General features: G+C 40.5%; 1 protein-coding gene across 2 annotated transcripts in view; it reads left to right on the top strand.

The window, feature by feature from the left end:
* The first annotated feature begins 1,825 nt into the window (after window positions 1-1,825).
* Carnmt1 (carnosine N-methyltransferase 1) overlaps window positions 1,826-13,128 on the top strand; it is a 41,037-nt gene continuing 29,734 nt past the window's right edge. For both annotated transcript variants that reach the window (XR_003850240.1, XM_008837559.2), the window contains exons 1-3: window positions 1,826-2,042; window positions 10,300-10,495; window positions 11,513-11,676. Coding sequence is in view for 1 of the 2 variants with exons in the window: in XM_008837559.2 (XP_008835781.1) it covers window positions 1,843-2,042; window positions 10,300-10,495; window positions 11,513-11,676 (560 nt within the window). In the remaining variant the exon portion in view is untranslated. The remainder of the gene's footprint in view (window positions 2,043-10,299; window positions 10,496-11,512; window positions 11,677-13,128) is intronic.

Below are 13,128 nucleotides of genomic sequence, written 5' to 3'. Positions count from 1 at the left end.
CATGAGCATTGTATGCACTGATGTACTTACATACATGCAAACAAAATATTCATACATAAAAAGCAGCAGAGGAAGAGAGGTTGGAGAGATGGCTCAGCAGTTAAGAATGCTGGCTGCCCTTCCAGAAGACTGGAGTTTGGTCCTCAAGACCCATTAGAGCCTGTAACTCCAGCTCCAAGGGGATCCAAAACCTTCTCTGGCTTCCATAAGCACCTGCACACATGTGGCATCCTACCTGTACATACACATAAATAAAAGCAAATCTTTGTTTGTTTTGGTCTTTTTTGAGACAGTGTCTCCTTGTAGCCCCAGCTAGCCTGGAACTCATTATGTAGACCAGGCTGGTCTCAAACTCACAAAGATTCACCTGCCTCTGCCTCTGGGTTAAAGGCGTCTGGCACCATGCCCCACGGTTTTAGCAGTTTTATGCAGATATTTCTCAAGATAGTCACATCATTCCAGCTTTATGTAGACCAGGCTGGCCTCAAACACACAGAGATCTGCCTGCCTCTGCCTCCCAAGAGGCACTATACCCAGCCTATAAAAACAAACCTTTAAAAAAACAAATACATGGGCAGGGGGTGGTGGCACATGCCTTTAATCTCAGCACTTGGGAGGTAGAGGCAGGGGGAGCTTTGTGAATTCCAGGCCTGCCTGGTCTACATAGTGAGTTCCAGGACAGCTGGAGCTAGGAGACCCTGTCTCCGGGGTGGGGAGGGGGGGGGAGAATTAAAAAAAAAAAACAAATACACTAAAATTTTAGAGAATTTTTATATAAAACGCAATTTTAATATAAAAAGACTTTATCTTTGCCTTTATTTCAATTATCTTAAATCATGAAACTATGAAGCCACTTTATTTTCAATATATCCTTTTAATAAACTTTGGGATCATTGGACATAACTTCTGGATAACAGTTTTTCCTTTTTACTACTATTTTGTAAAAATGATTTAAGGTGGTATATTACATTGATTGGAATGAGGTATTTACTAAGAATAACATTAAGCACAGGTAGGGCACCTGTGCAACAAAGAGGAAGCGATTAGATGAGATCCAGGCTAAGGGCCACTGAGGAGTCTAATGATCTCCCGAAGCACAGGTACTGAATGGAAAGTATCAGGTTTCTGCATTTTCCTCATCTGCTTCCAAGGTCAGGTTGCGATGAGGGCTTAGTGCTGCCCAGGCTGACGTGGAACAGGAGGTCCTTCTGCCTCAGCCTCCCAGGCAGCTGGGATTAAATGTGGGAGCCACTCTGCTAGGTTGGGGTTAGGAATTTTTGTCGGTCGCTAAACACAGGGAAGGTGATTGTGCATCTCAGCGCCTTAGGTATTAAAAGAAATTCATTAAGGAAATGAGTTTAAAAAGTAAATACAAGACCTTCCCTTTTAGAGTTTCAACAGTGAAAAAAATTGAAATAAATGCGTGGAAACCCGCTTTTTTCTTCGGTTTTCCTTTCCGGAAACTTTCCTTGAAGCCCAGCATTTTCCTGCCCTTCGCCCAATCCAGCTCAATCAGGCACACGGCCCCGCCCTGGCGGAGCTCACAGGTGTCAAGCCCCGCCCCCAGCGAGAAGCTCCTCCTCCACCTGGCCAGAGGTCCCGCCCCCGGAAGCGTCATCGAACGTCAGCGCGTTGTCGCCGAAGTCCGGCAGCAAATGAGGGCCAGTCGCCGGGGCCTCGTCCCATCTGCGCCCGCGCGTGCGCGCGAGCGCGCGTGTTGCGGGCGTCCCGAAGCCCTGGCGGAGCGGAGCACGAATGGAGGCCTGAGGGCGGCGGGGGCGGGGCGCGTCGCGGGCGGGGGCCATGGCCACGTTTTTTTTCAGGTCGCGGGCCGCGGCGGCGATGCAGCGACGACGGCGCGCTCCGCTCGCGTCTCAGCAGCCCGAGGGCGGCGGGCGCGGCGAGGACGTGGAGGTGCAGTTCTCCGCCGGGCGTTTGGGTTCGGCCACCGCTGCGGGGGCGGCCGCGCGCGGCGAGGAGGACGAGGAGCGACTGGAGCGCGAGCATTTCTGGAAGATCATCAACGCGTTCCGCTACTACGGGTAAGCAGCCCGCCCTGGGCTCGCAACCTGCCTCGCACGGTCTGGCTTTGGGGTGTCCCAAGTGCGGTACCAGGCTGGAGATGGGAAGGAGGGCAGACCGGCTGAGCGTTCGGCTAGCCAAGTTCACCTGCACGTGGGACGCCGCGGGACGGGTTTGCCAACTTGCCTCTTCCTGTCTCTTGGCGCTGCGAACGCACGTGCCCTTCGGTGGGGACCCATTGATGGTGCCACTGGCTGGTTCTAACTGTGGGTGATGAAGGGCAGAGGTGATCCCAATACTCCAAAATATGCTAATTAGCAAGGGAAACGGGAACCGGCACGAGGGTCAGCTGTATGCTCTTGTTTTCTGCGTATGTATATGAAATTACCTTGGGCTAGGCATGACGGTAGGACCTGTGAGGACGTTCTTCATTCCTAATGACAATTTTCTGACTTTAACGTTTCCTCTAGATAGGTGTTAAAATAGCCTAATCAGAAATGCGTAATTGCAGATCTGAAAGGTTCTTAAAACTCCTGGATTGTCAGGTAAAGATAACACATTTATTCTAGTAAGTGGTAGAGTCCCTGTAGTTGGAACCAGAGAGACGAATGACCTCTTGTGCAGCTAAAATCATCCTAGACGGAACCCAAGTGTTCATCTCATTTGTACAATAGTTTATATATAAATCTTTTCCCAGCTGTGACCTCCTCAAGGGCAAGGACAGAGTCTTACTTATTTTTATGTCTCCATGCTTGGCAATGTTGTCGAAGCTCTATTTTTAACAAATAAAACATAGTGGCAAAGAAGTACATTCCCAAATTGTCCTGTCCATTTTGTGATAGTGGTTACAATACTTCTACTGTTTTGAATATAGTAGCTTGCTTAATAGAAGTTTTAAAAGTTATTTAACATTTGTGGCAGTTGAGGGAGGTGTTGAACCCAAGGCCTCAAGCTTACCACATGGGGACGCTACAAAGAGCTACACTTGTAGCTCCATGACAGACATTTTGTAGGGTCAAAGATCTTGAGGAAACTTACTAAATCAGTAATAGGGTCAATATGGCACATTTTACTATAGAAAATGTTAAAAACAAGAACAATATTGAGAAACAGTGGCAACATAGTAGACTCAGTTGAACATGTGTAATTGTCCTTTTAATATATCCAAGCAGTTTAGAATTGGTGTTTATTGTTAGTTGTTGGACAGGCTTTGGGCTGGGGGAGGGAACTTCGGGCTGCCTCTTTGTGTGAGTTCAGAAAGGGTGCTGTGTGTGTTCACTCCTGGCTGTGAACTTCATCTCTCTACCAGTTCAGTGTGGGGTTGAGGAAAAACTTTAAAATCTTGTATTCCAAGTGCTGTCTATGAAACCCTTCAAAATCTCTGGATAGAAAGTGTAGCATCAAAGATGTGATTTTTTAAATGCCTGTTAGAAGTGAGGGGTATGGAAAACATTGTGTTGACTTTCCAACAGTTTTCGGTAATCTAGGCTTGCTGTGTTCACGCAGCAGCCACTAACCCATCTGGATAGACTTAAACCGAAATTAATTAAAATGCAGCATTCATTCTCACTAGGCACATTCCAGGTGCTCCATAGCTGCCCGTCATGAGCGTGTGCTATACTGGACTAAGTAGCCCTTTCATCATTAAAGCAAGTTCTCATAGCCAGTTCTATTTCCAGACCCCTGGCTTTTTTTTTTTTTTTTTTTTTTTTTTTTTTTTGGTGGTCTTTTTGAAACAGGGAGATACTCCCTGCTGTCTCAACTGGCCATGGAGTCACAGCTCTAGCGGGCTTGGTTTTATCACTAAATGTTTTAGTGAATTTGTAAAAGATTTAGATTAAAGGTCATAGGGCAGAAAAATGCCTTGACTCCAAGATGTGCCTTCTTGATGCTAATTTAGTTCAGAGCCAAGAAGTCTGATGTTTTAAAATATTCCTTTTTAAAAAATACTACTTTTGCCAGGCATGGTGGTTCATGCTTTTAATCCCAGCACTTGGGAGGCAGAGGCAGGCAGATCTCTGTGAGTTCCAGGCCAGCTGGGGCTACAGGAAGACCCTATCTCCAAAAGACCAAAATAATAATAATTAATAATAATAATAATAATAAATGAATTAAATAAAAAAATATTTTTATGTATGAGTATATTGCCTGCATATAAGTGCAGTGCCCACAGAGGTCAGAAGAGGGCATCAGATCCCCTGGAACTGGAGTTACAGATGGTTGTTAGCTACCACGTCAGTGCTGGGAATCAAACCCAGGTCCTTTGTGAGAGCAGCCAGTGCTCTTAACTGCTAAGCCATCTCTCTAGCCCCTAAAACATTCCTTAAAAGCAGGGTGCCAGAAGTTTCTTTACTAGGTCAGGCAGTAAATACTGTTTGATGTTCAGAGGGCCAGGCAAGGTCTTTAAAACTGTTCAACTCTGCACATATAAGTATTTTATAAACAAAGGGGCTTGCATAGGTTTTTCTGAGGGGGGCTACAAAATGAACAACTAGCCAGTGGGCTATAGCTTAGGACAGTGAAGTTAACCCCAATTATAATAGCACAGTAAGGATCAGACTGTGTCCTCAGCTTTGGTACAATGCCACCTCTCCTTTATACCTTTCCTCCCCCTCCACTCCCCTATATCTTTTTTATGGTTCTAGAGATTGTGCCCAAGGTCCCTAAACGTGCTGTACCACTGAGCCACACACCATTAGACCTATTAAGAATTTCCCAGGATGGATGTTCTTTCAGCTCTGCATATCAGTAGATCACCAGGGGTTAAGGAAAGTACTGCATTTTGTCCTGCTCTGTGTAGTTACGTCATCAGTTGTGTCAGTAACTACAGCATAACCCAGCTCCCCTGTTGCCATGATAATAAACAGTTTCCGTGAAGAACCAAAAGCAGCCTGAAAGCAGGAGTGCAGCAATATGGAGATTCGGAAGTGATAAAGATAAAGATTATACCTAGAAGAATTCATCCCATTACTACGGGCAGTGGATAGGAAGGGAAAGGTGTTAGGTAGAGGCAATGTGCAGCTAGGAGCAGTATCCCAGGTAGCAAGCATCTCGTTCCACTGCTCAGGAGTACTAAGAAAAAAGTTCTTAAAGATGCTGACAGGGAATTTTAAACTGTGGCAGCTCTGCTATTTGCCTAACTTACTAAGACAATTTTAGCAGTATAAATTGATAGGATATTTCTGAAAATCATTTTGCATTTAGAGTTTTAAAAATACTTAGTGTGGGGTGGCACACCTTTAATCCTAGCACTCCATAGGAGGATACAGGCAGATCTGTAAGATCAAGGACAGCCTGGTCTACATAGTTCTAGGCCAGCTGGGGCTACAGGGCTACCCTGAAGATTTATCGTCCTCTTTTTTTTTTTTTTTTTTTTTTTTTTTTTAAAAAAAAAAAAAAAAAAAAAAAAACTTATTGTAGGGCCAGAGAGATGGCTCAGTGGTTAAGAGCACATAGTGCTCTTGGAGAGGACCTTGGTTCCCTTTCCAGCACCCTTGTATACCTGTAACCCTACCGTTCCAGAGGACCCAGTGCCCTCTTCTGGATTCCATGAGTACTGCACTCATGTGCACATACCTACACATAGACACATAGTTTAAAACAAAAATAAAATCTCTTAAAAAATACTTAGTACTTCATACCTGATAATTCTACTTTTGGAAATTTATGCTACTTCTAAATATTTTTTTCAACCATTTTCTGTTTCTATAACTGAATCCTCAGGTTGAGTAATATATTTGTGAGGAAAAAAGGTATTTGGTTTGTAGTGGTAGCTATGGGAAGTTGAAGGTTATGGACCACATTTGGTGAGGTCCTTGCTAGTAGAGTTCACAGAGCCCGAGGCAGGGAATGATACCCTGACTCAGGTCTTCTTTTTCTTATAAAGCCACAATCCATTGGATTAGATGTCACTGTTCTGGCATCATTTACCCTTAATTATCTCCCAAAGGTCTTACCTCTAAATACCATAGTTGGTTTAAGTTTCCACACTCTTTACACCTCATAAAATGAAGATTAAATTTTAAGGTGAATTTTTGTGGCTACATTCAAACCATAGCAAATATATATAAACAGATTTTAAACACACAAAAGTTCACTGTAAAGACATGTGAAAGTATCTTAAGTGCCCAGTAGTTGGGATATAGCTTAATAAATTTTGCTTGCATAAAGTGGAATGTTAATTTTTATACTCTATACATGAGAATATCTTTCCAACTTGAAACAGATCCTTTTGGTAAGGATGAGGAATTGTAAATACTTCTCAAGGTTTCAAGTGTATCCAAATCACCTATGATCTTGGCTAAAAAGCAGATTCCAGCTAAGTAGGACATGGATATAGCCTAAGATTCTGCACTCCTTGCTGGTTCTTAGTGGTCTTCCCTTTTGTGCCACATTTTGAGTAGGTGTTACATAAAATAAAGCCAGGCACAGAAAGACAGATACCGCGTGTTCTTAAGTGCGGAATCTAGAATAATCATAGAAACAGAGAGTAAAATGTTAACCACATGGGGGTGAAGAGGTGGAGAATGTGTTGTCAGAGGATACAGGCTTCCCTGAGGACACTAGTGTGTGGAGTATGACCTGACTACTCTGCTTTTCCACTTTGTACATGGAATATCACTTTCTATCCAATAAGTACATATAACTAACTTTGCCAGTATTCATTTGTGAATGGATTTGTCTTAAGCATCTACAGTAATATGTTGAAAACTAGAGGTGGCTCCTTCTACAGGAGGGATAGTTGTCCCGCTTTCTTTGAGCATTTTCATTTTTACATTTTTAAAAATTTACTGTGAACATATTAATGTATAGAGTAGGTATGCCTATTTTTTAAATTTGTTTTTATTGGCTTTTTGTGTATTTCATTTTACACAGAACATCTCAAACAATCTTAATCATCTTTATGCCCCCATCCCCACTGGCACCCCACAGCCCCCCTCCCCCCAGAGCCCATATACTCTGTCATTTCTGTTAAGGCCCACTGTGTTGTTAATGTCCCCACCTGTTCCCCAGTACAAGTCCATCCACTGAGGTCTAGTCAGCCTATCTATAGTCCCTTGTTTTAGGAAGATCAGCTCTTCTTCATCTAGCAGCAATCAGTTGCCAATATTTCTTCAGATAAAATTGGGTCTGCTGTTTGTTTTCCCAGATCTATGCTGGGTTTTTGTCTGCTTGAGTTTGCATGGGACTTGTATATGCTGACACCATTACTATAGAACATATGAGCAGGTTTCTAGGAGCTTGTAGGACTCTTTTCATATGGTCATGCACCACCTTCCTGGCTCTTACAGTCTTTCCAGCCCCTCTTCCGTGATGGTCCCTGAGCCTTGGGTTGAGTGAAGTCTATTAAAGGAGTCCTGTCTGAGGACCGTCATTCAGCAGACTCTTGATCTCTACATTTTGGCCATTTATGACCATTTGTGTTCCTGGTCCTCTGCTGCATGATAGAATTTCATTATTGAGGACTGATGAGTGGTGACTGGGATATTTGTCTGTAAATATAGAAATGCATATTTTGCACATAATAAGAAATCACATTAGTCTCACGATGTAACAGTTTCGGGGTTTTCTCTAAGATCTATGACTACTCCAGCCATGTATATTTGGTTATGTTTACAGTACCACACTTGAGTTTCCTCCCATTGAGTGAGCTTTTAGTCCAATTAGGTAGCTGTTGACTGCCCCCAAGATAAAAGTGCCACTGCACCAATGATATATGCTGTGCTCTCCATTGATGTAGTTATTTGGTCTTGAAGCTGGTGTTGGATCATCCATTGATGTTTTCTCTTGGCACCTTCATAGCATTCTCCAAAGCTGTGAGAGCTAGCCTTCAAGGGAAGTGGTTGCAGGTCAACTGAAGCTCTATTGCTCCAAATCCTGGGTCCAAAGTATGATCTGTCTTTGGCAGTAGAGTCTTACCTTCAAGTTATGGTAGGCCATTAAGTGCTGTGGCAATAGCCTGAGTCATTTGGGGAGTCTCTTGGCCTGTTATTTTTTGGATGCTGTATTTGTCACACTTTCTGTGAGTTACAAAAAAAAAAAAAAAAAAAAATCCCCAATATAAACAAGTTAAGGGAGGGATACGTTATTTTGGTTCAGTTTCAGAGGTGAATTTTGGTCCATTGTGATGGGGAAAAGCAGAACAGCTTACCTCATGGCAGCCAGGAAGCAGAAAGAAAGTGACTGAGGCTCAGGACAGGATGCCCAAGACATGCTCTGGTGACCTATGACCTCCAGCTATATCCTACCTTCTAGTTTCCAGACCCTCCCCAGAGACCAAGCCTTTGTGCATGAATCTTTTTTTTTTCTTTTTAAGGAGGGGAACTTCATGTCCAAACCAAAAAAAGTGCTTACTGTATTTACTAAGTACTCCATTTATAAGTTCCATTTTCCAGTGAAATCCTGTAGAGTGGACAGAGGACTGTAGTGTTATCTACCTTGTGGGGTTTTATAGAGATATGCTCAAACTAGGCTATGTTATGTACATAGGTTAGTGCTTGACATTTATTAAATTTCAGCAAATGATACTTCTATGATCATTACCATTATTTATTGCTATCTTGTTTTATTGAGACACTTTGAGGTACAAAAGAGATCACATAGTAACAAGTGACAACCCAGATTCAGATCTAATTTCAGAGCTGTTATGCTGCCTTCAGTATACATTTTAAAGAAATACATTATTTGCATATAAAAATGTAAGGAATATTATAGTAAGTGTGAGTGTACCATCCAGTTTTTATAATTTGTACACACATATACACATTGTCCCTCCCCTTTCCTCCAAAGTGAGGATGCTTCTGAATTTTTTTCCTTGTATTTGCATGTCATAGTATTGTTTAATTTTATGTAAAATGGAATTATAAGTCATGTGTTGTTTAATTTGTTGTGTTCAACAAATATTTGTGTTCTTAATTTTTAACCATATTGCTGTATGTTGCTATACTTGATTCACTTCACTGCATTGCATGGTGTACCTAGAGTTTCTTCATTTTATCCACTGATAGTGGACCTTTTGGTTGTTTCCAGATTTTTGTGTTTGTTATTTCTGACCGTGCTGTGGTGAACTTTGCTCATGTTCCAGGGTATCAGTTTAAGAGTTTCTGGCATACATGTGTAGGAGCAGAACTGCTGGATCACAAGGCAGACACCATATTAACATACTAAGGAAGGTTCCTGTTTTCCAGTGTGGGTGTACTCGTTATGCACTCACCATCAGTGTGGACGTGTTCTAATTATTCCAGTATTTCACCAGCATTTGATCTAATCAGGTTTTTGAATTTTGCCAATTTGATTGATGTAAAATGATATTTAAGTATGAGTATGAATTGAGCTTTTAAAAATGATGATCTAGGACTGGAAAGGTGACCTAGTGGTTAAGAGCACTGGCTGCTCTTGCAAAGGACCTGGGACCAGCACCCATATGGTAGCTAACCATAACTCAAATTCCAGGGGATCTGATGCCCTCTTCTGACCTCCACGGGCACTGCACACTGCAGGTGTACCTACCTGCATGTAGGCAATATACTCATACACATAAAATAAAAATAATAAATATAATACTGAAAAAGCAAAACAGAAAACCCATTGATTTTGTAGTTGGGTGTGGTGGGGTCCTTCATCTCAGCAGATTAAAGAGGTAGAGGCAGGTGGATCTCTGAGTTCTAGGCCAGCTGGGACTACAGGGAAACCCTGCCTCAAAAAGACCCCCAGAGAGAGAGATGTTGCTTTTTGATTCTTGTAAACAGTCCCCAGAATGACCAACTAGAGTTATCTGGAAACTGTTGGGACACAGATTATGAATATTATATTTAAAACCCTATAGAATTTCAGTTTTTCTTTTGTTTTCAACTTTTGTACTATATATTTTATGATATTTTTCAGAATTCAACTTGGCTTTTGGTTTCAAAACATTTTATATTCTAAATTATTGATTGCTTATTTATTTTTGTTCTGATTATTAAACATAGGTCCCTCAGGCATATGGGCAAGTATTATTTGTAAAATTATTCATTAATCTTTGTTTCTGCTTTTCCACTTAATGGTACGTGTCTATTTTTTAGTAGTTAAAAAGCATCTTATTGTTACTGATTGCTCTGAGAAGTACTTGTGATAAAGTAAAACATGCCAAACTTTGAGTTGCTATGTTCAAAAGCCACAAGATTGTAAGTGAAGGGCAGTGTCCATCACAAGGGAGTAGTGTGACAATCTAAAAATAAGGTTGACCTCTGGTAAGAGAATTCTTTTGCCAATTAAAAAACGCCTTTTATGTTTTAGCACCAGTATGCATGAACGAGTGAACCGAACAGAAAGACAGTTTCGATCACTTCCAGATAATCAGCAGAAACTACTTCCTCAGTTTCCTCTTCACTTGGACAAGATCCGGAAATGCATTGATCATAATCAAGAAATACTGCTGACCATTGTGAATGATTGCATACATATGTTTGAAAATAAACAATATGGAGAAGATGTATGTGAAAATTTGTTGTTTGTTTCATTCTAGGGTTTAGCTTCTATCTGTCAAGGCTTTTAGGCTGTCTCGGGATTTCAGTTTTATTGTGAGGTCATCAGCTCTACTGAAAATTTTCAGGTGTATGCTGTACTTTGAAGAGGCTTAAAGAACAGTATTCTGGAGACTAGATTTTTTAAATATATTTTTATTTCATGTGTATGAGTATATTTTGCCTGCATGTATGTAAGTGCACCTGTGTCATGCAGTGCCCGAGGAGATCAGAAGAGAGCATTGGATTCCCCCTGGAACGGGAATTATGGATGGTTGTTAGCCACCATGTGGGTGCTGGGAATCCAACCTGGGTCTCCTGCAAGAACAGCCATTGTTAACCACTGAGCCATCTCTCCAGCCCCTGGAGATGAGATTTGTACACCTTTTTTTGTAATACTTAGATAATTGTTGGCACTTCGATGTACTTTTGCATGGGTTTTTTACGTTCTAGCATATAGAGTGACCCAAATTTTTATAAAATACTTTACTAGCTATATAAAGTTAATTTCCCTTATTTTTTTTCAGCATCTTGTATCTGGTGATGTTCTTCTTTTCTTTAAAAAAACATTTTTACTTAAATCTCAAGGGTCTGGCAGTAATAGAAATTGTAGTCTCTTTTTGTGTCCACAGGGTAGATAAAATTGGGCCTCCAGTGTGAGCCTTTTCATGCTGCCCATTAGTGAACTGGAGGGATTGTCTTCCCTCATAAAGAGGCTAGGGTGTTCTGCCTCTATAGTGGCTCAGTTCTGGTCCTTTCAATTCTATGGTAGTTTTATAATTAGTGAATCTTAATCTATTGAGGATAGAAATGAGACCACCAGACTTTTTTTCATGTAGGATCTCAGGCAGCACTTGAACCCCTGTTGAGGTGAGAGACTAGTGATTTATCTACTAAATGGCCTATGGAGCCTCTTAGTATATGCGTTCATTTAACCATATTCAAAATTAACTTTCAGAAAGTAATTCACTTTTGTTTATTAACAGGGGAATGGAAAGATTATGCCGGCATCTACATTTGACATGGATAAGTTAAAATCCACGTTGAAACAGTTTGTAAGAGACTGGAGTGAGACTGGGAAAACAGAAAGGGATGCCTGCTACCAGCCAATCATTAAAGAAATTATCAAAAATTTTCCCAAAGAGAGATGGTAAATAGTACTGTTTGTAAACACTTTCTTTAAGCTGTGTATGCACTTAGTTTTAAGACATTTCACTGTCTTGATTCATTTTCATAATTATTGCTGTGTATTTTGTATGACTGGTATATTTGTTATTCAATGCTTTTTGATTGTGTGACATTACAGTTCCTATTTTTTGAGCAATTTTTGCTCTAATAATTACAGGAAATTTGGAACTATATAGAGTTAGTCTTAATATTCGTGTGTTTTTGCATTAACATAGTAAGATATTTTGCTGATTCTGTCAGGTCACTGTAGGGGACTGAGTGAATAGTTTGTTTTAAATTTCTGAAATACTTTCAAGTATTTACTATATCAGAAAATCTCTTAAGGGAAATTTCCATAAACCGTGTGCCTAGAAATCTAGGAACATTGCCCCTTTCTAGAAAATGAAATAGATGATAGGATTTCATCTGCATTTCATCTTTTATTTCATATGTGTTTACTGTAGCATCTTTCTGAAATAAAGTAATAAGTGAATTTTTGCAACATTATGTAGTTTTTGACTCTTATAAAAGTATAACTACTCCTTCATTTGCGAATTAACTACCATGGCCACAGGAAACCATTTGTTTATTGGTGATATCATCTGTAAAGGGCAGATGCAAGACATTTTATTGTCTAGTCAACTTTTAACATGTAATGACTATTAATTCACCTTGTTTGGATACCTATATGATTTTTTTCCTTTTAAAAAAGTTAATTTTAGCCGGGTGTGATGGCGAATGCCTTTAGTCCCAGCACTCGGAGGCAGAGACAGGTGGATCTCTGTGAGTTCAAGGTCAGCCTGCTCTCCATAGTGAGTTCCAAGCCAGCTGGGGCTGCAGGGAGACCCTGTCTCAAAAAGACCAAAAAAAAAAAAAAAAGTTGATTTTAATTTTATTCGTGTGTTTTGCCTTCATGTATGCAGGTGTACCACATGCATGCAATGCCTATGGAGGCCAGAAGAGGGCAGTGGACCCGTTGGAACTAGAGTTACAAATGGTTGTTAGCCATGTGGGTGCTGAGAACTGAACCCAGGTTCTCTGCAAGAGTATCCAGTGCTTTTTTTTCTAAAAGTTTTAATTTATTATTTATTTTTTTAGAAGAAGCATTTCATTACAACAGCATTGACATATTCAATAGCAATTTTCTGAGCTAAGATGCATCTTTTTCAAAATTGGCTGTAAATTTTTAGGTTTACAGTTGAATTGTTACAGTTATACAATATTGTACTCAGTATAAACCCTATAAGACATAAAATTAAATGAGGTTTTAACCTTTAAAAAAGATCTCCATTTCACTATTAAAATACACAATTTTTTACAGAAAAATTCATTTTCAATACAATTGACATTAAAATGTTTGCACATGCATTTCTAATCTCTATATATCAGATTATTACTAGTCACAGTTGGTTACTTTCTGAGCTCCTTGGCATCT

This window comes from Nannospalax galili, unplaced genomic scaffold (genome assembly GCF_000622305.1).
Source record: "Nannospalax galili isolate Female #2095 unplaced genomic scaffold, S.galili_v1.0 scaffold858, whole genome shotgun sequence".
In the NCBI taxonomy this organism is placed as follows: domain Eukaryota; kingdom Metazoa; phylum Chordata; class Mammalia; order Rodentia; family Spalacidae; genus Nannospalax; species Nannospalax galili.
This window is presented reverse-complemented; position numbering and strand designations above follow the sequence as displayed.